We start from the raw sequence: 24654 nt of genomic DNA, 5'->3' as shown, positions 1-24654 counted from the left end.
GTGCTTCTTTCTGACCAGCTAATGGAAGTAACCGACAGCTAACATGATCATCCCTCACAGTTTGGAGGCATACGAGTGGACATCTCATTCCTAACAACGAGCTCACGTTCACAGGTCCTATAAATAATGGGTCTGCCTCTACACCTTATATATTACATGCCGCATGATGGAGTGATTGGTAATGGTGTCCACTCTTCAGAAAACGGAAGTCCAGTGTGTTTCTTCATAGGCATTCAGATTTTGCCTCCGTGATTCGTGCATATTTACTCAAGATTATTTAAGAGGGGTTGAGGAAACAGTGTGCCACACCGACCTCCAGTCTACCGTTTGACAAAAATAGGTATGGCGCAAAAAGGACGGGGTTGAAGTGATGACACGAACTGACAAACTCGGGCGCCAACTTCCAACTGTTTATTAACAGAAACCATGCAGAATTTTCCATGCTGCTGAACAAATAAGCTAATTGCAGATATAGTAACTTAGATGAAATAACAAATCATCAGCCAGTGATCTAACAGATTCGAAATACATGCGCCGGAAACTGCGTTGACCTGAGCTGTAAAATTACGCCAGTACACTAGAACACGTGCCCATTACAGCATCAATTCGAGTGATAGGAAAAAGAGGTAGGAAAAGAGGTAGGGCACAACGTAAACTCGACACGTCTACACGATATGTTTCAAGAACATCACTTCTTTGTCCCTTAAATTTAGTGATGGTGCACTAACGCACCGACTGCCTCCTTTTTATTAGGAACGCTTGTATCCCTTTCAGTGAGGCTACTTGCTCTCCTTAAAAATGTAGTTTCACTGAAGTGTGGCGCACAATCACAGCGCTTGCAGTGGCCTGCCAAGTGCCCGCTCATGTTGCTGCTGACCGCCAAGCGGTGCTTCCTCGCACGATCGTTGATACACCGGCAGGTTTGTCCAATATATATATACCCTACCGAAGCTTAGAGGGATGTATGCCCTGCCGCAGGTTCTGCCGTTTGACAGCGCACATTCTAAGCTAATCAACAAAAGAGGAACAACTGTCACATGCCTCAGTTCAGCTTAAATGAAGTCATGTGAGCACTATCTTTTTACATGATTTAATAATCAGATTAGCAGACTGAAAGACGCTCGATTTCCTAACTCCGATATCACAGATATGTGCGAAAGCCTCTTGCAAAAGCTGGAACGTGGTAATAAAATGCAGGAGCCAAAAGAAAAAATGAGCACGCACCTAATACCTTACGTTCATGGCTCTCGTACAATATAAAGAAGACCGGCTGCATGCTCCAAGAAGCGCGCTATGCGACATACTGAATGTGTCAGCAATGTGATCTACAATATTCCCCTAAGCTTCGGTAGGGTATACATCAGACAATAGGCCGGTGTTTCAACGATCGTGCAAGAGAGCATCGCTTGGCGGTCAGCAACAAGATGGGCGCGCATATGGCACGCCACTGTGATCGCTGTGGTTGCGTGCCATACTTCAGGCAAACCACATTTCTAAGGAGAGCAAGCAGCCGCACTGAAAGGGAGACGATTGAGGCGTTCCTAATAAAAAGGCAGACAGTCAGTGCGTCAGTGCATCATCACTAGATTCAAGGGACAAAGAAGTGATGTTCTTGAAACATAGCTTGTAGACGTGTGTTTAGGTTATGCGCTGCCTCTTTTGCCTATTACTCTGATCTCGTAATGGACACGTGTTCTAGTGTGCTGTCATGATTTTACAGCTCAGGTAGTGCAGTTTCCGGGGCATGCTTTCGAATCTGTTAGATCAATGGCTCATGATTATTTGCTAGTTCATCCATGTTACTGTATCTGGAATGAGGTTACCTTGTTCAGTAGTAGCGTGTATGAATCAGCGTGGTTTCTGGTAATGAACAGTTGGAAAATCGACTTGCTGCGCAACCAGCAGGAAAGAAGGAGGGAGACAGGAAAGAGACTCCTTTTTTTCCTGCTGGTTGCGCAGCAAGTCCAGTTTACAAATATGAACCAACTAGTCTGCAGAGAAGTATTGCTGGAACAGTTGGAAGTTAGCGCCCGAGTTTGTCAGTGCGTGTATTGACTTCGTCCCTGTCCTTTTTGCACCATACCTATTTTCTCAAGTAATGAAACAACTAGCTCAGTGACAAGTCCTGTTGTACCGTTTCAAATTGTGCTATACCTTATGGTACGAACAACTTCGAACTTCTTGTGCAGTGCTTTGTCAACAAGCTTCAATTTTAATTTTTTTTTGTTTTAGAAATTAGCATCTGACCTTACCGCACACCACAACCTCCCAGTTCAAATATTGTCCATAATCAGTAATAAACCAATCTTAAATATTCTTTCAGTAAAATTGTAACTTTTGATGCCTGTATTTCTTTTTTTCTAACTGCTTGTTCCCCACGCTGCGTGATTCTGGTTGACTGAGCACTTCTACATTTAATGTTTTTCTTGCAAAACAGATTTAGTTGTCCCCGACACTTGGTGAATAAAATAGAATTTTCTCATTAAAATAAGACATGGCTACCAGACATGCCCAGTCAACCTTATCTGAACAGACTGTACTTTTGTGACAGGGTTCGTACAGCTCCTTGAAAACCCTTGAATGTGAAAAGTACATTTTCAAGGCTCTGGAAGGTCCTGCAATTGTATTATGTCCTCGAAAACCCTTGAATTTCTGGACCACTGCAGTCTAAAGTCCACAGTGCGACCTGCTTTCTGCTGTAGATTAGCATTGATGCGGCAAACTTTCCATTTCGGCAACAATACACCGTGCGAGTTTGCATGTATTCCGTTTGTTCATGCCTTGACCTATCTTACATTTCGCTCCTGTTGTCTCGCTTTTTTTCTTTCTCTCTACTTACCATCTTACAACTTCACTGTTGTCTCTTGCGTTTATGCTGCTGTTTTCTCTGTAAAGCGAGCGCTGCATGTGGTTAGTACGCTGTAATGATGTCAAGCCTTGGTAATACAAGAGAAGCCTCGGCACCCGTCCATAACATTTGCTGTGTGTTGGGAACTACTTTTATGCTAGACTTTTATGCAGTACAATAATAGAGCTAAAACTCTAACAAAACCTGATTTTACGTAGTTTCAAATCTAACGAAAACATTGGCATTCCCCGGCTGGTATTCGTAAGGTTCAACGTTGTTGTCAACCCAAATTACCTAAACTAACTTGGAACCAAAACCGATTGAACAAAGTTTTTCTGAAATAAGTTAGACGAAAAAAGTGCTAATTTCTTTCTATTTTTTTACACAGATGGCGTTTTTTCTTGAAGTGCAGGCACTGACGCTATTGCGTTAAAACGTCTGTCACCCATAGCCACAAGGCTTTATTTTGACAAGGTTACATGCCACCCACTTGCACGGAACAGTGCCCTCAACAGTTGCGCTGTTATGTACCAGATGGTGCAACGAGTGGCGGTGGTTTATTGTTCCTGACAATGCACCCTCAGGAACCCTATTTTGTGCTTTCGTTATTTCATTTATGCGATAGATTGATCGTCTCCTCGTAACTTTCTTGCTCGTCCTGCTCACATAATCACTGCATTCGTTCTCCCCATCTTTGTACTTTGGCTGCATGTCATATTTCACCTGACTGTTTACCTGGCCTGCTTCGCCTGGAGCACATAGGTGAGGCTCAATGTTTGGTACACCTGAACAGACTTTTCACACGAGCACGCATGGGTTAGCGGCAAAAACAATGCCATGGTAGATTTTTGGTGTCTCTATGCTACAATTTTAGGGTTCGAAGGACTGAAAGGCCCCTTTCTCGATTTTACAAACTTCCCGATTTATCAAAGTAGTTTGAGCGTGGTGATGGCTTCGTTAAATGGAGTTTCAACTGTATATGCATAGGCGCCATAATTTTTGCCAGAATTTGAAATATTGTTATCGTAAAAAATCTTTGTTTTGATGCGACGTTTTAGTTCTTGAAAAACACGTGACAGGCCCTTGAATATCCTTGTGTTTTCTCCTTCGAACCTTGCACGAACCCTGATTTGTGGGGTTTTAAGTATTTCTTTGTTTGGTTTAGCACTATCGACATTAAAGGATATATTTTGCTAAATGGCATTGCTTTGTTTATTCAATCGCAGGAACAAACCCTGCTTACGTATGCCTGGTGCGGAAAGACATATTGGCGCTTCACCTTGCAGACAGCTTGTTTTTCAAGGTTCATCACTACTTTTGGGAATAGCGCACCTTCTAGCGCAATTTTATGAAGTATGAAGTCACATAGTTCAAGATGTCTGCTACTGTACAATTTAATAAAATAAATTTTGTTGGTGCTTACAGCATATTGCGATGCATCATTGCAAGCTGTGTCTTCAATTGCTTTGTTGTTTGTGAGCAGGAACTGTTGCTCACCCAAGGAACGTCGTTTGAGGAGGAAATGTGCACAACATTCTTTCTCAGGGCAGATTCAGTTTAAAGGACCTTACATTTTCTCATTATTCCACAACACTATTTTAAAATAAACAGCTGGCCCATAGGGTGTAGATACACAAGACAGAGTCTTCCGTTGTGGAAACATTGGCACACTTCGTTTTGTTACGGACGGCTCGTAGAGGACAGATACGGAAGACGGGGCCTTGTGTTGTCGTATTATTAGCACACCTGTATCTTAGCGGTTCACTCTATATGTACAAGCATGGTTTACAAAATCTTATGTTTTCTAAGTACGACGGCACCTATATCTTGTTCAACGGTTTCTACAAAACTCACTGGCCTTCCAACGGAAAGGTCGTTCTTAAGTTACGAAACAGTGTTCGGTCACAATATACCAGCAAATTTTGTCGTAAAGTAGGGCCATTTTTTTACAGTGTAACCTTTGCAAATGTTCTCTACTTTTTTGCTAGGTCTTCTAATTTTCTGGCTATTTCTATCTTTTCTACGTGGCAACCCTGGAGGTCGAGGCGATATAAAGTAATCTGGTCCTAACCCACTCAGCATCGGTTCCCAAACGTTTATCAGTACTTAAAAAAACCATTTCAACATAATTGCACAGAGTGCTTATTTTCAAGTAATTTTTCCGAAACTACCTCGGGTAGTCTACAGACGGTCTCGCAATCTGCATGACATCCTAGCTTCATCTAAAACGAGGCTTCCCGATAATGTGGGTTGTCGACCTTGCAAGAAACCACGATGCAAGGTTTGTGCGCGTATGAAGACATCACACATTGCTAAATGAACTGCTTTCGATTTCGTCTATAAAATTAAAGTTAATTTCACTTGTGACACTAACAACTGCATCTATTTGCTCGAATGCGCCGTCTGCAAGTTACAGTACATTGGACAAACCGAAACGCCCTTCAGATACCGCTTTAACAACCACAGGTGTCATGCTGCCACTATTCCTAATCTTCCGCTATCAAAACACGTGCGCATTCCGGGCCACTTATTTGATAATATCACAGCTACAATAATTCAATTTGGTTTTCGCTCCCACCACGAAAGACAGCTTCGAGACTCGCATTTAGTCTGTAAATTTAAAGCCTTTACTTGTGGTGTCAATGAAAGTGCTGGCAAACTGTCCTTTTTACCCCTTAAGTTTCCTAAATGCTCTTGGCTTTCGCCCCTATTGCTGCTGCTATACTTGCACGCAGGCATATTAGTTCCCTATTTTATTTTGGTTATCAGATCATGACAAAATGTTGCGTGCGCGTTTAGGTTTATCGATAGTCAGCTCTCACTTGTAGCTATGACTTGTGTTATCAGTCGCTAGCCAGCTAGTAACAGTGCTGTGATACGCCATTGTTTGTTTGATATCATGCTACCGTTGCATGTGTACCTAAGTCCAACGAAGGCCGGTCCCGCGGCCGAAACGTGCTGTGCGAGTTTTCTTACGTGCTTCATTTTTTCGAACTCTCTCTCTCTCCACGCACACACACACACACACATTATATATATATATATATATATATATATATATATATATATATATATATATATATATATATATATATATATATATGCCACCACCCCTGTTACCGTTCCTCTCGTTCAAGCCATCGTTCGTCAGGAGCTGGAAAATATCGGAGTGCATTCTGTGTGTTCTGTCGCCACGCCCAGAGTCAGCGAACGCCTTTCTGCCACGTCCTCCTCAAACCGACGATTCTCTCCACGTTCTCGCAACCCGGCTGAGTGGCGAACTGCAGATGACCGCCCAATATGTTTCACCTGCCACCGCGCTGGACATATTGCCCGCTACTGCCGCAGCACATGGTCCTCGGCACCTCGTGCAACGACCAATATGACCCGTTTTGACAGTAATGCCCACCATTTTTCACCCGCTCCCGAGTCCAACGCCGCTGACAATGCCGCTAGGAACACTTGGTACAGCCGCTCGCCTTCGCCACGTGGACACCAATCTCGTTCGCCGCAAACACGTCGCCCATCGTCCCGTTCGCCACAGCCACGACGCCTATCGTCCCCCGTGGCTTTCGGCCGCACCATTTCGGAAAACTAAGAAATGCAGCCCCCGGAGGTGGTGCTGCATTGACGACTACGGCAGCAAATCCTCTCTCTGTACCCACCAGGCGAAGTGTCATCGACGTTAAAGTAGACGGCGTACCTGTTCAAGCACTTGTCGACACGGGAGCGAACCTATCTGTAATGAGTTCACGGCTACGCACACGTTTAAAGAAAGTCCTCACACCAGCAGCTACACAAGTGCTCCGTGTGGCCGATGGCGGCACGCCAATCGTTCTTGGTATGTGTACTGCCCGCTTAAGTATAGTCGACCAACCTACTTCAGTCATCTTCGCCGTGATTGACCGCTGCCCTTACGACGTTATCCTTGGACTGGACTTTTTGTCAAATCACTCTGCTCTCATCGATTGCGCTACCGGCGTCCTTCAGCTAGAACTGCCTCAGCTCGTCGCCGCTTCCAACACTACCCCGCCGCGACTGTGCTCTCTTCAAGACGTGCGTCTCTCACCTCAGGCAGCCACCTACGTCGTTCTGACAGCACAGCCGCAGGTTCCCGACGGTGAATATGTCCTCTATCCCCTCGTTGACATTCTTTTGAGCCGGAACGTTGCCGTTCCGCATACACTCGTCACTCACCGACAACCGTACCTCGCTACCACTTCTAAATTTCAGCTTGTGCCCTCAAGTACTTCCTCGTGGCATGTTCTTGGCCAACATATCTGATGCTGACGAATTTGAAATTGCAGCTCTCAGCGCCGAGACTGATTTACTTGCGCCTACTGCGACTCACAGCTCATCTTCTTTGCCGGCTGATTTCTCGAAGATGATTGCCCCGGACCTCAACCTGGCACAGGCCAATGACATCCGTTGCCTCCTCGCGTCGTACAGTGACATTTTTGATCTTGACGACAGACCTCTAGGGCAAACGTCCGTCGTTCAGCACCGTATAAACACCGGTGACGCAAGTCCTATTCGTCGGCGCCCCTATCGTGTCTCCCACACTGAGCGCAGAGTGATCCAAACGGAAGTCGAGAAAATGCTCAGCAAAGGTGTCATCGAACCATCAGACAGTCCTTGGGCCTCCCCTGTCGTCCTTGTAAAGAAAAAAGATGGTAGCTGGCGCTTCTGCGTTGACTATCGCCACTTAAACAAGATCACCCGCAAAGACGTATACCCGCTACCACGCATCGATGACGCGTTGGACTTTCTGCACGGAGCTACATACTTCTCGTCTATTGATCTTCGGTCCGGCTACTGGCAGATTTTTGTCGATGCAATGAACCGCGAGAAGACTGCCTCCATAACACCTGATGGCTTATACCAGTTCAAGGTCATGCCCTTTGGCCTATGCAATGCTCCTGCGACATTCGAACGGATGATGGACTCTCTGTTGCGCGGTTACAAGTGGTCTACTTGTCTTTGTTACCTTGACGATGTGATTGTCTTTTCTTCCACCTTCGACAGCCACCTGACGCGTCTCGCTGCAATTCTCGCAGTCTTCAGAACAGCCGGGCTTCAACTGAATTCCAAGAAATGCCAGTTTGGCCGCCGGGAGATTACCGTGCTGGGTCATCTTGTAAACGCTGACGGCGTCCAACCAGATCCTGAAAAGATCCGCGCTGTTCGCAGCTTTCCTGTGCCCCGCTCTACTTCTGACGTGCGGAGCTTCATCGGCCTATGCTCCTACTTTCGTCGTTTTGTGAAAAACTTCGCCGACATTGCTAGACCACTAACAGATCTGCTGAAGAAAGACACCACATTCTCATGGGGCCCTGAGCAGGCTCAAGCGTTCACCGCTCTCATTGGCTTCTTGACTACTCCCCCCATACTTGCCCACTTTGATCCATCTGCTCCAACAGAAGTTCGCACCGACGCCAGCGGGCACGGTATCGGAGCAGTTCTCGCTCAACGGCAGCACAGTCAACAGTGCGTGATAGCTTACGCCAGTCGCCTGCTCTCTTCCCCCGAGAGAAATTATTCCATCACCGAAAGAGAGTGCTTGGCTTTAGTCTGGGCTGTCGCTAAGTTCCGGCCATACCTATTTGGCCGCATGTTCTCCGTCGTCACGGACCACCACGCTCTCTGCTGGCTCACTTCTCTGAAGGACCCGACCGGACGTCTTGGTCGCTGGGCTTTGCGGCTCCAGGAATTTTCGTTTACAGTCACCTACAAGTCTGGACGTTTGCACAAGGATGCAGACTGTCTTTCTCGTCATCCGGTGGATTCTCCTGACCCCGCTGCGCATGATCCGGACAGCTGCGTAATGGCTTTTACTGACGTGAGCGACATGCGCACCGAACAACGTCGGGATGAGTCATTGCGCACCATCATCGATGCCGTCCAGTCTGGCAGCACCGACGCCGCATTCCGTATGTTCGTGCTGCATAACGGCATCCTCTACCGCCGCAACGTCAGCATTGAAGGCCCTGAGCTCCTGCTTGTCGTTCCTCGCCATCTACGGCCCGTCATACTTGAACAACTTCACGACGCACCGACGGCGGGACATCTCGGAGTTTCGCGCACATACGACCGCGTGCGACGTCGGTTCTTCTGGCCTGGGCTATACCGCTCCGTGCGTCGTTATGTTGCTACTTGCGACCTATGCCAACGCCGGAAAAGGCCTCCTCTGCCGCCTGCTGGATTTCTACAACCAATTGAAGTTCCCTCGGAACCATTCCATCGCGTTGGCCTTGACCTGCTTGGCCCTTTTCCGACGACGACTTTGGGAAATAAGTGGATCGCGGTCGCTACAGATTATGCGACACGTTACGCCATCACGAAGGCCATGCCAACTAGTTGCGCTACTGACGTCGCGGATTTTCTTCTTCACGACGTCATCCTCCTCCACGGTGCACCCCGACAGCTGCTGACGGACCGAGGCCGCTCTTTCTTGTCCAGAGTTGTCGACGACCTCCTTAGATCTTGTGCCACAGAGCACAAGCTGTCTACCGCCTACCATCCACAGACTAATGGACTTACTGAACGTCTTAACCGCACACTCAGAGATGCTTTCCATGTACGTCTCTCAAGATCATCGCGACTGGGACGCCACGTTGGCCTATGTGACTTTTGCATATAATTCCTCTAGACATGACACCACGGGATTTTCACCTTTTTATCTTTTGTATGGTCGCCACCCCATATTGCCGTTTGACACCGTCTTACCTTCCGCGCCATCTGTTACCATGTACGCTCACGACGCTATTGACCGGGCTCACATGGCTCGTCAAGTCGCCCGATCTCGTCTCGCCACGTCGCAGGAGATGCAGAAAGCCCGTTATGACCACCGGCATCGTAATATGAAGTTTGCCCCAGGTGATTGGGTGCTCCTTTGGTCACCATGTCGCCGTGTAGGGCTCTCCGAGAAACTCCTGTCCCGCTACACCGGACCCTACCAAGTCTTGCGTCAAGTTAGCGACGTGAATTACGAAATTGCGCCGTTGCACTTCAATTCGTCAAGTACGCCACCTGTTGACATTGTGCATGTTTCGCGGATGAAGCCCTACTTCTCTCGCAATTCGTCGCCGGACCTGCGCCGAGACGGCGCTACAACGCCCGGGGGTCCTGTTACGGAGAGGAAGTGAAGGAAGACGAAGGGCTGAAGAGCCTGACTGGCGCGCGAGTGTGGCGGTCAGCCATCTTGACTCTTTTACTAACTCCTCTCTGTAAATACATATTTTATATACTCATACAACCCCGTATCAATATATATATATAATGTGTGTGTGTGTGTGTGTGTGTGTGTGTGTGTGTGTGTGTGTGTGTGTGTGTGTGTGTGTGTGTGTGTGTGTGTGTGTGTGTGTGCGTGTGTGCGTGTGTGGTGTGTGTGTGTGTGTGTGTGTGTGTGTGTGTGTGTGTGTGTGTGTGTGTGTGTGTGTGTGTGTGTGTGTGTGTGTGTGTGTGTGTGTGTGTGTGTGTGTGTGTGTGTGTGTGTGTGTGTGTGTGTGTGTAAACTGAGTGATCTTGCGGGTAGCAGGCATTGAAAAGAAAAAAATGCCTTTAATAACGCTTCGGCCACGGACGGCCTTTCTTCAGAGTACCGTATTTACTCAATTCCAACGCGCACCTGATTTACATGACCAAATAGCAAAAATACTGGAAGCCCTAAATCTAACGCGCACATATTCTCCTTGCCCGAAGGAAAAGTGCTGTGTCAACGCGCCAACATCAACGGCCGCAGCAGCGCCACCGCAGCACTCAGGGAAACGTACTTAAATGCGCGCGTTCTGTGAATAAAGGGGCATTCCTTCGTTGGCACCGATTGTGCGTCTGGGTTACTTCAACATCTGGCGACGAGCGATGGCGGCGGATCCCTAGCTGTCATTGGCAACGTGCGTCGGGCCTGCGTCTGTCCTGCTTCTCGGTTCAAGATGTCGAAGTTTTGGGAATTTGACTCTTACGTCGAGGGAGGTGACGAAGACTTCAATTCGTATGTTGAGCGTTTCGAGCATTATTGGAGAGTAACGCAAAACGAAGACAGCAGCTTGAAGAAGTCCGCGTTCATCACTGCCCTAGGGAAACGCCCGTATACAGGACCCTGAAGGATTTGCTGTTGCCTGCTAAACCGGATGACAAGTCGTTCGAAGACCTCCTCAGCGTCTTGAAGGAACACTTATGCGCCGGGTAGCCAAGTGATTGCTGACAGGTTCAAGTTTAACCGCCGGCACCAGCTAGAGGGAGAGTCAGTTTCGGCGTTCGCCGTAGAACTGCGACACATGGCAGCCAAGTGCGCGTTCGGAAACTTTCTTGACGACGCGCTACGCGACCGGTTCGTGGCGGGGCTCAGCAATACGGCCCTTCAAGCGACGCTGCTGAAGAAAAAATCACAGCATATCCACGGAGTGAATGATGATGAGTGGGCGAAGCTGCGGAGGTTCATCGGTAAACCGTGAATCTTCCGTGAATTCTGCCCAGTACATCATCACCGACGTGAGATCGGGCGCGTTTATACTAAAGGTTCGATGAGTTATGACGACTTGCAGCTCACTTTAATTTTACATGTACGCTGTGAATTTTCATTGTTTAGAAAACCATTGCTTTAGAAAACACCTGGCGTCTTTCGTTAAGCAGCTGGCGTCTTTTCGTTTTGCTTTAGAAACATCTGGCGTTCTTTCGTTTTGCTTTTACCACGGTGTAAGAAAAATAATTTAGGTGTGGACACACTCCGCCCGCCGCGAAGGAGAGCGCGTCCAGATAATGTTCGCCTTTAATACATGCGCCGGCCGCAGTTTCGTGGGGGGCGCTGCGACATGGGGGCTAGTGACCGGGGCAGTGGCCAGGTGCGGGAGAGTCCAGCAGAAAAGTCGGATCACGTGATAATCGCCGGGGACTCGAATTTAGCTACATGCGCAGAAGCAATCGAGGAAAGGGTGAGAGGCGACAAACGAGTTTTAATAGGGAAGTTTCCGGGACATAGGCTGGGATCAGTGATGAGACAAGCTAGCGCAGAACTCGCAACTAAGTCTAATGGACGTAACCTCGTGATAATCGCGGGAGGTCTAAACGACGTCTTGAGTAAAGAATCAGCCGAACTAGCGACCACATTGGCGAAAGGGGTCGATGACATGCGCGCCATTTCCCCTCAGGTGCAGATAGTGGTATGCACAATACCGGAAGTACCAGTGCGAAATATCAGCTTGCAAAGAGCGGTTGTCGTCGCAAACAAAGAGATATGGCGAATTAGTCGAGAGAAAGGCATCGAGGTAGTGGAAATAAACAGAGAGGTGCACAGGTGGGGTGGTTTTCGAAGAGACGGAATACACTTCGATAGGAGGCTTGGCCATGAGGTGGGTTGGCGTCTTGCAGGACGCGCAGTAGCTTTTTTGGGGGGCACGCGGGCCCTTCGGTGCCCAAGGTAGCTTGTAATGAGGAAAACAACCAGGGGGACTCTTTGACAGATAGTATAGCGAAAAAACAGAGAAAAGGTAAAAGAAGGGAGAAGGCGCGTGTTGCAATTAGTTACATTAACATGCAGGGTGGCAGAAAAAAGGCAAAATGGTTAGAGATTGAGGGACAGTTAAACAAGGAACAGATAGGTGTTTATGCGGTTACAGAAACACACCTTAGAGACTTGGAAGAGCCACCACATATTGAAAATTATGTTTGGGAAGGATGTAACAGGATCACATCAGAAAGGAGAGGTGGGGGTTTGGAATGCTAATTCATAGCAGAACAAAATGGGAGAGAGTGAAACAAACGTGTTCAGAGCACATATGGGTTTCGGGCACAGTAGGTGGAAAGAAAACGTGGCTAGGTGTAGCTTACTTGTGGACGGGGAATAACTGCAGAGAAAAGAATCTGGAGATAGTGAAATGCATAAGCACCGATATTAAAGAATTTGGTCATGATGCCGAAATAATCCTTCTAGGGGACATGAACGCTCACATTCATGACCTTGACGGATATTCAGACACCAATGGCAAGTTATTGCTAGATCTCTGCGAGCAACATAGTCTTGAGATAGTTAACGTGGGGCCTAAGTGTGAGGGGCAGATCACGTGGGAAGTCGGAAACAGGCAATCGAGCATTGATTACTGTCTCATGACAGAAGGAATATATGACAAACTTAGAGACATGAGAATAGACGAAGAAGGCATTAACAGCTTGGGTAGTGATCATAAACGCATAATATTACAAATGGGATATAAAACTGAAAATAAGAACATAGAATCAAAGTTTGGCAGCTCGTATCTAAATGACAAACAAATAACAAATATAGCCGCAAGAGTCGAGGAAAAAGTAGACGAACTACCAGGCAAAGACTGGAAGTATAGTGAGCTGCTACATGTAATCACGAAAGAAATGGAAATAGAGAAGAAAACTATTTGTTGGAAAGGAAAGAAAAAGCCAAAAAGTTGGTGGAACAAAGAAATCCGGGAAGCGATCGAGATGCGACGTCAGGCATCACGGGAGCACAGACAGGCAAAAAAGGAGAAGCGGCCACAGGACGAAGTTAACCAAATATGGGAAATATATTTAGAGCAAAAATCCATTGTGCAGAAATTAGTCGAGGCAAAAATTAAAGGTGAAAGTGAACGCTGGATGACAGAGATTCGCGAAAAGAAGAAGGCCGCGCCTAGGATATTTTGGAGCCACCTAAAAGCGCTGGGTAGGAAGTCTGTCACAATGCAACAACATATGGTAGATGAAGGAGGAAATAAATTCGAAGGATATGAAGCGCTAGGTTACATTCGAAAGATAACAGCCGATTCGTTTAAAAAGGTCCCCCAGGGGATTCCCCCGGTGAGTAAAATTACGCAAAGGAGTGCAACCGACGAAGATGTAGTACTAGAGAATTTCAATTGGAAGAAGGCCGAAGGAAAAATTCCTAAGCGCACTACTCCGGGCTTAGATGGGGTTCCCGTCAGCCTCATTAACGAACTCGGACATAACACTAAAGAAGCACTGCTGAAAGCCGTAGAAAAGTGCTTACAGGAGAGGGAAATACCAGACAGTTGGCGAAAAAGTAGAATGAACTTAATCTATAAAGGCAAGGGAGAAAAAGATAACATTCGCTCGTATAGACCCCTAACAATTACATCGGTGCTACACAGGTTGGCGATGCAGGCAGTAAAATTAAAAATAGAAGCGTGGGTAGAACAAAATGATATTTTGGGAGAACTTCAGAATGGATTTCGAATCGACAGGCGGTTAGACGATAATCTGTTTGTTCTTACCCAGTGTATAGAAATATCTAAAATAGAAAACAGGCCCTTATACGCAGCTTATCTAGATATCACCGGGGCGTATGATAACGTTAATCAGGAAATTTTGTGGGATATATTGAAGGAAGTGGGCATAGGTGACGACTGTGTACAGCTTTTGAGAGAAATATACCGAGAAAATTCAGTTTGTATAGAATGGGAAGGAATAAGTAGCAAGGACAGCGTTGAAATTAGCAAGGGGCTGAGACAGGGATGCCCTTTGTCCCCGCTGTTATTCATGCTGTACATGGCGAGGATGGAAAAAGCGCTACAAGGTAGCAACATTGGATTTAATTTGTCACACAAACAGGTCGGAGCGATGGTTGAGCAGAAGCTTCCAGGTCTATTTTATGCTGATGATATTGTCTTATTTGCGGACAGTCAAGATGATATACAGCGACTGGCAGATATATGCGGAAGGGAGTGTGAGGCTCTAGGACTAGGATTTAGTGCAACAAAATGTGGATTGATGATATTCAATGATCACGGAGACCATACGGTCTTAATACAGGGCCAAAAAATACCGAGGGTAAGCGAGTACAAGTACCTCGGAGTATGGGTAAATGAGGGGGATAGATATATGGAGGTACAAGAGAAAGCATCGGTAGCAAAGGGAAAGAGGAATGCTGCAATTATGAAGCACAGAGCTTTATGGGGATACAATAGGTACGAGGTGCTTCGAGGGCTGTGGAAGGGTGTGATGGTTCCGGGGCTTACATTTGGGAACTCAGTGGTGTGCATGAAGTCAGAGGTGCAATCAGGAATGGATGTAAATCAAAGGACGGTGGGCCGCCTCGCCTTGGGCGCTCACGGGAAGACGACAAATGAGGCGGTGAAGGGTGATATGGGATGGACAGGCTTTGAAGTGAGGGAAGCGCAGAGCAAAATGAGATTCAAAGAGAGGCTGAGGAAAATGAAGAAGAGTAGATGGGCAGAGAAGGTTTTCAGGTATTTGTATAGAAAAAGCGTTGACACGCAGTGGAGAAAAAGAACTAGGAGGCTCACCAGTAAATATACGGCTGGCAGTGCGGGCGATATGGCAACAAGGAGCATTAAGCGGAAGGTCAGAGAGGCGGAGAAGACTTATTGGATGACAGCGATGGAAAAGAAGCCGGCTCTGAGTAACTACCGAAAAGGAAAAAACGAAATAAGAAGGGAAAGGTTTTATGATAATTCAAGGGGAAGCGCTTTACTGTTTGAAGCAAGGTCGGGCTGCCTGAGAACGCGTAGTTATAAAGCGAGATTCAGTAACGAAGAAGAACTATGTACATGCTGCGGGGGAACTAAGGAAACGATGGAACATGTACTGATTGAATGTGGCGATATTCACCCAGGTATACGTGTGGGCACGAGTCTACATGAAGCCTTGGGTTTTAGGGACAACAATGGAAAGCTGAACACGCCCGCGATAGAAATAAGTAAGAGCGCAGTCTTTCTGCTCGCTGACTTCTCACGTGCGCAACGCCGTTACGGACGCTACGCACGCAGCTCGTCTTCTATAGCACATGCGCCGGCCGCGGTTGCGTGGGAGGCGCTGCGACATGGGGGCCGAGAGGAGGAAAGAGGCGAACATTATGTGGACGCGCCGTCGGGCGGAGTGTCCACACCTAAATTATTTTTCTTACACCGTGCTTTTACAAAACATCTGGCGTCTTTCGTTGGTTTATTTCATCAATCAACGGCGTTTTGAACAAAATTTTTATTGTTTAATCACGCACAGGAGAAATCTCACCAGGCACTACCTTGGAGGTAAGCAATGGCTGCTAATGGGAATGAGAGACAGAAGAAGTCGGCTTTTAGTTAACGCGCACGCTGCGAATTTTTTATTGTTCAACAACGCACAGGAAAAATCTCCCACCGGCACCACCTTGGAGGTCAAAGCGTAAGACTGGTTGCGCACTACGACTACTACGACTACGACTACGAGGGACGAACGGGTGCCGCCTTAAGGAGCTTCGCCCCTAAAAGGAGTTGAACTTTGAAACAGCGTGCGAGTTGGCAAAGGCCGCGGAACCCGCTGACAGAGAGCCCAAGGGCTTCCGACCGCACAAGGGAAACGCGCAAATGGACGAAGCCATCCACGCTGTCAGCAAGAAAACCCATCCACAGCGAAAGCCTAAGGTGAGCGCACCGCAAGTTTTCAGTCATGGTGAAAATTGCCATAGATGCGGCGATAAGCACCAAGAAAGCGACTGTAAATACCGTAAAGCTCGATGCCACTGGTGCAAGAACATAGGTCACTTAGCGAAGGTGTGCAGGAAGAAGCATGGCAAAGCTGTTAATACGCTTGAAGTGCAGAACGAGACTGACCACTTGCAGCTTTTTCAAATTGAGTTAAACAAGCAAATACAGCGGCCCTATCTGGTAGAGGTCAAAATTGCTGGGCATCCTGTGAGCATGCATATAGATACCGGTGCAGCAGTATCTACTATTAATGAGCAGATATACGCTCGATTGCCACAGAAGCCAGCTTTGAGGAAGTGTCTTCTCGAGCTGAAAAGTTATGGCGGCACACCACTCGAGACGACAGGGCAAGCACACGTGTGTGTTGAGTATGAAGGTCAAAAGAAAAACTTGCCGGTTGTTGTCGTTCCGGGAACTCAACCGTGCCTACTGGGGCGCGACTGGCTTGCTCAGCTCAAGCTGAACTGGGGTAACGTCTTCAACGTGGAAGCAGAGCAAAGCATGAAACTCCTGCTGCAAAAGTATAATGATGTGTTCAGCCCGGAAGTTGGTTTGAATAAGGGCTATCAAGCAAAAATAGTCTTGAAAGAAGAGGCTCGTCCAGTCTTCTGTAAGGCTCGACCTGTTCCCTATGCGCTGAAGGAAGTCGTCGAACAGGAACTACTCGCTCTCAAGGAAAGAGTCATCTTGCAGCCCGTCCTGCAGAGCGACTGGGCCACACCACTTGTCATTGTCCCAAAGCCTGACCACAAGGTGAGATTGTGCGGAGACTATAAGGTAACATTAAACCCTTCCGTCTGATCACTACCCATTGCCACTCGTAGAGGACATTTTCGCAGTCCTAGTTGGCGGAAAAGTCTTTACTGTGCTTGATTTAACTACGGCATATCAGCAGCTTCCCGTGCATAAAGATTCGCAGAAGTTGCTTACTATTATTACGCACCTTGGCTTGTTTAAATGTTTGCGCATGCCTTACGGTATTTCAAGCGCCCCGGCAATTTTTAGTCTGTGATGGACGAGATGCTGAAGGGACTGGAAGGAGTCGTGTGTTATTTGGACGACGTTCTCATAGCCGGAGCATCTATCGAAAAGTGCCAGACTCGAGTGGATGCTGTGCTCGCAAGGTTTCAACTCCAGGGAGTTAGAGTGAAGCAGGACAAATGCAAGTTTTGTCAACCTTCTGTGAAGTATTTAGGCCACATTATTGAAAATTCAGGCGTGCGCCCTTGCACAGAAAAGGTTGAGGCTGTGAGAAGAGCTCCGGCTCCCACAAACCAGACAGAGCTCAAGGCTTATGTGGGGATGCTTACGTTTTATGCGAAGTTCATTCCGGACATGTCTTCCAAGCTTAAGCCATTGTACAACCTACTGAAAAAGAATGGAAAGTGGCATTGGTCAGTTGAGGAAGAGCGCTGCTTCCAAGAGAGCAAGCAATGGTTAACAAGCGAGAACATTTTGACGTTCTATGATCCTTCCAAACCACTTGGATTAGTGGCAGATGCATCTACCCACGGAGTAGGAACGGTGCTTTTTCATGTTGTAAACGGTCAAGAAAAGCCAATATCATATGCTTCATGCACACTGAGCAAAGCAGAAACGGGTTATTCCCAGCTGGAAAAAGAGGCATTGGTTGTTGTTTTTGGAATAAAGCGTTTCCATAAATATATCTTCGGCCGCGAATTCACGATATTTTCAGATCGTCTGCCTCTAAAAGGATTGCTTGGACATGACAAACCAATATCTACCTCAACAGCAGCCCGAATACAAAGATGGATGCTTTTGCTCGCAGCATATCGCTACACGTGGCAATACCAAAAGGGCAGCTCGATGGCTAATGCTGACGCGCTGTCACGTATTCCACTGCAAAACATCAATGACGCCAGTGACTACGTCCAGTTCTTTTCGGTGACAGACGAGCTGCCGGTATCGGCTGATAATATCCGCAAGGAAACTAGCCGGGACCGAGTATTGTCCAAGGTATTGTTGTACACGAAGCATGGATGGCCTTCTAAAGTAACAGAAGAAGCTCCTCTGCCTTATTTTTCTAGACGTTATGAGCTGTCTATTGACAAAGACTGTATCACATGGCGCAACCGGGCGCTCGTGCCAAATTCTTTGAAATGCTTGGTACTGAAACTCTTGCGTGAGGGGCATCCGGGAGAGACGCGCATGAAAATGCTTGCAGGAAGTCATGTCTGGTGGCCTAATCAAACTGAGGACATGGAAAAAACTGTGAGGGAGTGCGCAAGCTGCCAGTTAACTCAGAATGCCGCGCCGCGCTTGCCTTTCACTTTGTGTCAGTGGCCGACGCGACGATGGCAGAGACTTCATCTTGACATTGCGTACTGCAATCCTCACTGGTTGCTTGTTCTTGTGGACACTTACTCGAGATGGGTAGAGGTGATCTGCATGTATGTTACAACTGCAGCTAAAACGGTGGAGAAACTACGAACTATTTTCGCGGCTTTTGGCCTGCCGGAAGAGGTCGTCACCGACAACGGGCCGCAGTTCGTGTCATCGGAATTTACAGTTTTCCTCTCATCCAACGGAATCCGCCACAAGACGACACCACCTTATCATCCGGCGTCTAATGGAGCTGCAGAACGCCTGGTTCAGACCGTGAAGAGAAACTTCAAAAACAGTGGAAGGATGAACAACGAATGGGAGTTTCAAAATCCATTCAACATCGCGTAGACCAGTTTCTCTTCCACTACCGGAACGCACCATGTGCTGCAACTTGGAAAACCCCGGCCGAGGTGTTCTTGTCATGGACTCCAAGGACATGGCTAACGTTGCTGCTCCCTGAGCTCCACAACCACCTGGAGAACCACGAGTGACGGCAAGCCCAGCCGCCTGTTGCCCGCTGGCGCGAGTTTAGAGAAGGTGGCAGGGTTCGGGTGAAAGGAACTAGACCATGTGACCCTGCATGGATGGTTGGAATCATCATCAGGCGAATCAGTGCTGTGACATACGTGGTGAACGTAGGAAACCAAGAACGTTTCGTGCACGCAGATCATATAGTAGAGGCAACGTTTCCTGTCGCTGAAGAGCCGGAGATTCGCCACCCAGTGCCCCTGCTGCCATTCTTCGACAAGATGGCTGACAGATCGCACAACGCAACGTGACAGCCCGGGACCAATTTCAAATGGCTCCAGCGACGCGGAAAGCGGCAAGCAAACGTGCTACCATGGTTACCAGCAACAAATGAGAGGTCACACCACATAATGGCGATGACAATGGGCAGCTATGTGCAGTACCGGTTTGTACCCGAATCCAACGTGCATGCAATTTTGAGGCCATTTTCCCCGAAAAAGGGTGTGTGTGTAGGAACTGGATAAATACGGTATATGTATACGTATATGCCTGCATTGGAGGCAGGTGATGTCTACTATATGTGCGACGACTAAAGCGCGGGCGACAAGTGGATCATCGCACTGTGGCGAGGACTACGAGCTCTATTCGATTGTTGTCGTCGACAGCATCTGCGGACACAGAGAGGCCGAGTACCCTGATGCGCACCGGGTAAGTTCATGCATGCGAAGGTTACAAGAACGCGAGTTGCGTCTGTAGATAAGGTAGCACAAAGTAGGACTATTCAGTAACTAGAAATACTTGACAGTTAAGGATTCTAGGCTAGTGTTAGCTTTATTGTAGATACTTGTATATTCAGTATGTACGAATTCTCAGTGCCGTGATTTTTCCGTGTGCATAAATGATATCGGCTTTGTCGCCAGACTTGTTTTATGCATTGTACGAAACCACAGCGCATTTTTATAGATCGTTACTTTTTTTTTTTTTGACAGCTTCCACTAGAACCGGCATGCCACCAATTGCTCACTGGTGACTTCATAGCTAAATTATGAATTCCACGGTTAATGCTGGCCTCCTTCGCTGTTTTGAGGTACTATCAGAGAAAGGAACAGACCTAAAGCATTCCTCACACAGAACTGGTGGTCTCACTTACGTGGGAGTACACGTCCTCGCCTCTGAATTTACCGCAGACGTACTTGTAGAAGTCTTTACACGGGTTGACGCTGTAGTCAAGTGTGGCCCGCATGTTCTCTGCCACTGAGCGGCAAAGAGGTGTTGCGCATTCTGTGCTACCAGGGACATGGAACGGGAAAATATATCCCGGATTAGGTTGCGTGGCCTCTGAGGTAATCGTTGCGGGGGATAGAGGCCTATCCTCCGATGGCCGCGTTATGTCAGGGCGCCGAAGCTTTCGGAACATGGAGAGAAGCCAGCGTGTCCACCTGGTGGTTACGTCAAAAAAATCAAGTGGCAAGGTTAGAAGCCGTCGCTTGATTTGTTAATCGCGCGTGACAGTTATCACACAGAGGACAACATGTTTACCAAGTTGAAGTGAAATTAAAAGACAGCAAATGTCCCAGTCCTCTCAGGTCATATGCCAGGAATATAGGCATACAGATGGAACTCGATTTAACGAAGTGATGACCACGCTCGAGTTATTTCGGTAAGTCGGGAATTTCATAAAATCGACACAGGGATTTTTTCGTCCTTCGATATCTAACATTGTAACGCAGCGACACGCAAAAACTTGGATGACGCTTAAGCTTCGCCTTCAATAGTAGAACGCGGTAGCGTAATCAGGCCCCGTGCGCATCGCCTTCTCAATTGCTAGCCTCGCTTCGGTTCTCGGTGCATACTTCCACCGTGCCGCAAGGAAAGAAACGTCTGTGCGCGTAACATTGACCATTTCAAACTATCCTAGAATTCCTACTGCAAGTACAGTTGTTAAGTGCCCACTACGCCATAATGCTTCCCTTTGCGAATCAGCGAAGGGCCCGCTACTCGTCCGTAAGGTAACACTAGAACCTACGCATTCACCAATATTAAGCGGGGCCCTTCATGCGTTAGTTCACCGTCCACCGAGTTACTTGACAAGGAAATCGCATATCTGCAAGATTAAAGGGACACTAAAGAGCAAAACAATTTTTCTCGCATTAGTAAAGTGGTCTTCCACGATACGAAAAACACCACGCTTGCTGCGAGAAGACGCTTAATAAGCGAGAAAACGCGCAAAAAGAAAATAAAAGTGGCGACGCCACCTTGGAATTCCCGCACCATTTGCCGTGACGTCACATATTTTTGACGGCGCCTGCTTGGGCCCCTACGTAGTTCCTAATCGGTTAAATTAGGAAGTGCATTGTCCTCTGAGGGGGCCAGAGACTTGATAAAACGAGTTTGTGGAAATTTCAGTCGAGCCAGTGGCGCAAAAATAAATTCTCTTTGAAATGTTTTACGTCACGAATTACAAGGTTCGGCGCGAAATTTAAAAATGAAACTTTCAACTTGGTTTTCTCCGCTAATAATAAACCTATGGTGGTGAAATAAACTACACAAGAGTTCTCCGAGCACACTTTATCAATCTAAACCAATTCATTGTTTCTCTTTATTGTCCCTTTAACACCTTCAAAAGCCTGTAACCCCTAGTCATTCCTTTTATCATGTTTACCACGCGTCCTCCCTTTCTCTGACTACATATTTCGCATCAGCGCAATAAAACCCTGTTGGAAGTCAGCGCCTGTTTTGTGTGGTCTATTCTCGGTGTCCCGTTTCTGCGCTGTTTGAAAAAGTATGTGTACGTACCAACAATCCCGCTTACCCACCCTTTTGAACTACCAATTTTACGTGGGTACAATAATGACAAAACAATATTGACTTATGTTACGTGCTTTTCAGAGCCCTCACCATGGTGGCTTCGTTGTCTGATGACTGTGTGGCGAGCGCGTACGCGAACAGGCTCACGATGCACAACAGTCCTAAGCACACAACGAGCAAGGAGACGAGGCAGAGGCTGATGCAGAGTTGATTGTGCCCCTCTTGAGTGTCATCGTTGGGGCGGCGGCCTTTGTATATCGGGTTTTCCTCCCACTCCTGCGTTACCAGTGTCAGTAAGAGAAGGAGAAATAGACGGTTACGAAACTGTAAATTGCGTAGCAGTAGTTGCGAGATGGGTGTGCGTCAATAAAATTGTAGAATAGAAGAACAATAAATTGAGGAAGTTTGTGAAAAAACACGCACAAAAAACGTGGACACGCAGAGGAAGAATTCGGCATTTTTGTTCCGTTTCCCTCCTCTTCGCTTTCATATGTCATAGCCCTAGTGCAAACATAACGCACAATATGACATGTTCTATGTAATCCAAAAAACGGCAGGAAGTGGAAGATGGGAGCTTGCGTTGAAAAAATCCGTAAACAGGGGAAGGGTGCTCGGGCCGACGTTTCGACAAGTGGACTTGTCTTATTCAAGGCTGGAACAGTTCCAGCCTTGAAGAAAACAAGTCCACTTGTCGAAACGTCGGCCCGAGCACCCAATACCTGTTTACGGATTTTTTCATGTTCTGTGTAACATTGTCATGTTAATATGATTTATCATTGAACAAAAAGATTGATAACCTATTCTGCGGAATCACTGAGGGAATAAAACCTAGGCCGACTCGTACCAATGAGTCAGTAAGTCGCGTCCCCTTGGCAATATTCTGCGTCTGAGTCCGCGCGGGGCCTGTCAGGTGTAATTCTTAAAGGGGCTCTGCAACACTTCTTCAGCATGGTCAGAAAGCGCTATCGATCGGTAGTCAAGTTTCTCAGAACACGAGAGCCAAGCATTATAGCGCAGCACGTGGTGTGGAATTTACAATTAGTTATCAAAATCATCTAGAAATTGTCCCTATTCTCTCTACAATTGATGCCATATACCCAAATGACCACGCCGTACACCCAAATTCACGGCCATTGGCTGATTTGAGCATCGTGAGCTGCATATTACCGAGGCCGCCACGTGACCACGCGCTGGCTCGCCATTACACTGAAAGTAAGCCGCGCGATCGAAGGAAAAATAAAGAGAAAAGGTTTAGAATAACAGAGCGTTGAGCTAGTTTGTAAGTATTCTTGTTAAAGCGACAGGCGTGCAAACACGGACACAAGAGAAAAGACACCACAAATGCCCAATATCAACTGAAAAGGCGCACAACGGCGGAAAAGAAAGAAGACACGAAAACTGATCTGCGCATGCCCAAGCAATAGGCGAACCTATCAATCCTGCATAAAGAAGACATCAAGTGTCTGAACGGTTATCTCTCTCGCGCGCCGGATTGATAGGTTATCCTATTGCTTGGGCGTCACAGACAAGTTTTTGTGCCTTATGTTTTTTTTTTTGCGCCGTTTTGCGCCTTTTCGGTTGATAGTCGGCGTTTGTGGTGCCTTGACTTTTCTCTTGCGTCCGTGTTTGCACGCCCTCTCTCTTCAACATGAAAAGAAAAAGTGCTCAAGGTTACAGCGTGCGACAAATCTCGAACTCCGCTGGTACTTGACGGATTCTAAACATTTTTGCGGCGGTCGCTTCGTGCGGCGATAAACACCTTTAATGAAGTGATTCTGTGGTTATTTGGAAAAATGTTACAGGGCCCCTTTAAGGCAAATAAAGTAGTCTTCAGCTACTGCAGGCATAGTTACACATAGTTTTCCTGTTAGATAAAGCTTAAGTCATGAGGCACCTATTTTCTTGCGCACTGAATCGCTGTACTTTGAGAACAAATTATTTCACCTGACACATTCCTATAAATAAATAAATAAATAAATAAATAAATAAATAAATAAATAAATAAATAAATAAATTCGCATCAATACAATTAAGGCCCGGCTTAGAGTCATAACCACTATAAGCCCAGTTAAAACAATGAGTTGATGTCAGATTGGAATGTAACACATTCGAAAGTTGCAAGTATTTACTGATATCAAGGGGTGTGTATGCTTTATTTTTCGCGAAGGCCATTACTAGCACGCTAAGGCTACTTGTGTTACCGCCGGGCTCGAGATGCAAGTGTATGTGCCGTTAGGGGGTTGAATGTTCTCGCCGATTTTAACGAAAAGTATACTTTTCCTGTTATCAGGCTCTTTTGCCGAAATCTATGCCAATGTCAGCAATCCTTCTGCAATGTGCGATTGTTCATGCATGTAAGGCCGACGTATTTGGGCTGAATCAGTTTGCGTATTTGCAAACATGGCTTGCCCCAGAGTTCTTTGCTGGAGAAATCGTCAGCTTAACCAAGAATTACGGCACACACCGTAAACGTAAAATAAAGATTGGACGACAGGACAGCCAAGGCTAGCCAGAAAACCTCGAGGAACAACCTCCAGCTGGGCCACTTGCATTGAATCGTCTCACGCATAACGCATAAACTTCGACTGACCCAAAAAATTCGGCAAGTCCTACGCATTGTGGGAATCGGTTTCATGAGAAGCAGTCAGCGAATAGCTGTCCATGCTGCATTTTAAATGCGAAGCGTTTCTTAGCAAACGTCTGCGACTTTGAGCGCATCCGTCCGTCCGTCCGTGC

The 24654-nt window shown here is 47.0% G+C and overlaps 1 protein-coding gene across 1 annotated transcript in view; it reads right to left on the bottom strand.

Annotated features, from left to right (window-relative positions):
* LOC125760303 (endothelin-converting enzyme homolog) overlaps positions 1-20353 on the bottom strand; it is a 98934-nt gene extending 78581 nt beyond the window's left edge. The window contains exon 1 of the mRNA XM_049420183.1: positions 20261-20353. Within this exon, the coding sequence (XP_049276140.1) occupies positions 20261-20353 (93 nt within the window). The remainder of the gene's footprint in view (positions 1-20260) is intronic.
* Positions 20354-24654: the final 4301 nt, after the last annotated feature.

This window comes from Rhipicephalus sanguineus, chromosome 10, assembly GCF_013339695.2.
Source record: "Rhipicephalus sanguineus isolate Rsan-2018 chromosome 10, BIME_Rsan_1.4, whole genome shotgun sequence".
In the NCBI taxonomy this organism is placed as follows: domain Eukaryota; kingdom Metazoa; phylum Arthropoda; class Arachnida; order Ixodida; family Ixodidae; genus Rhipicephalus; species Rhipicephalus sanguineus.
Note: the sequence above shows the minus strand (reverse complement) of the source record. Positions and strands in the feature narration are given on the sequence as shown.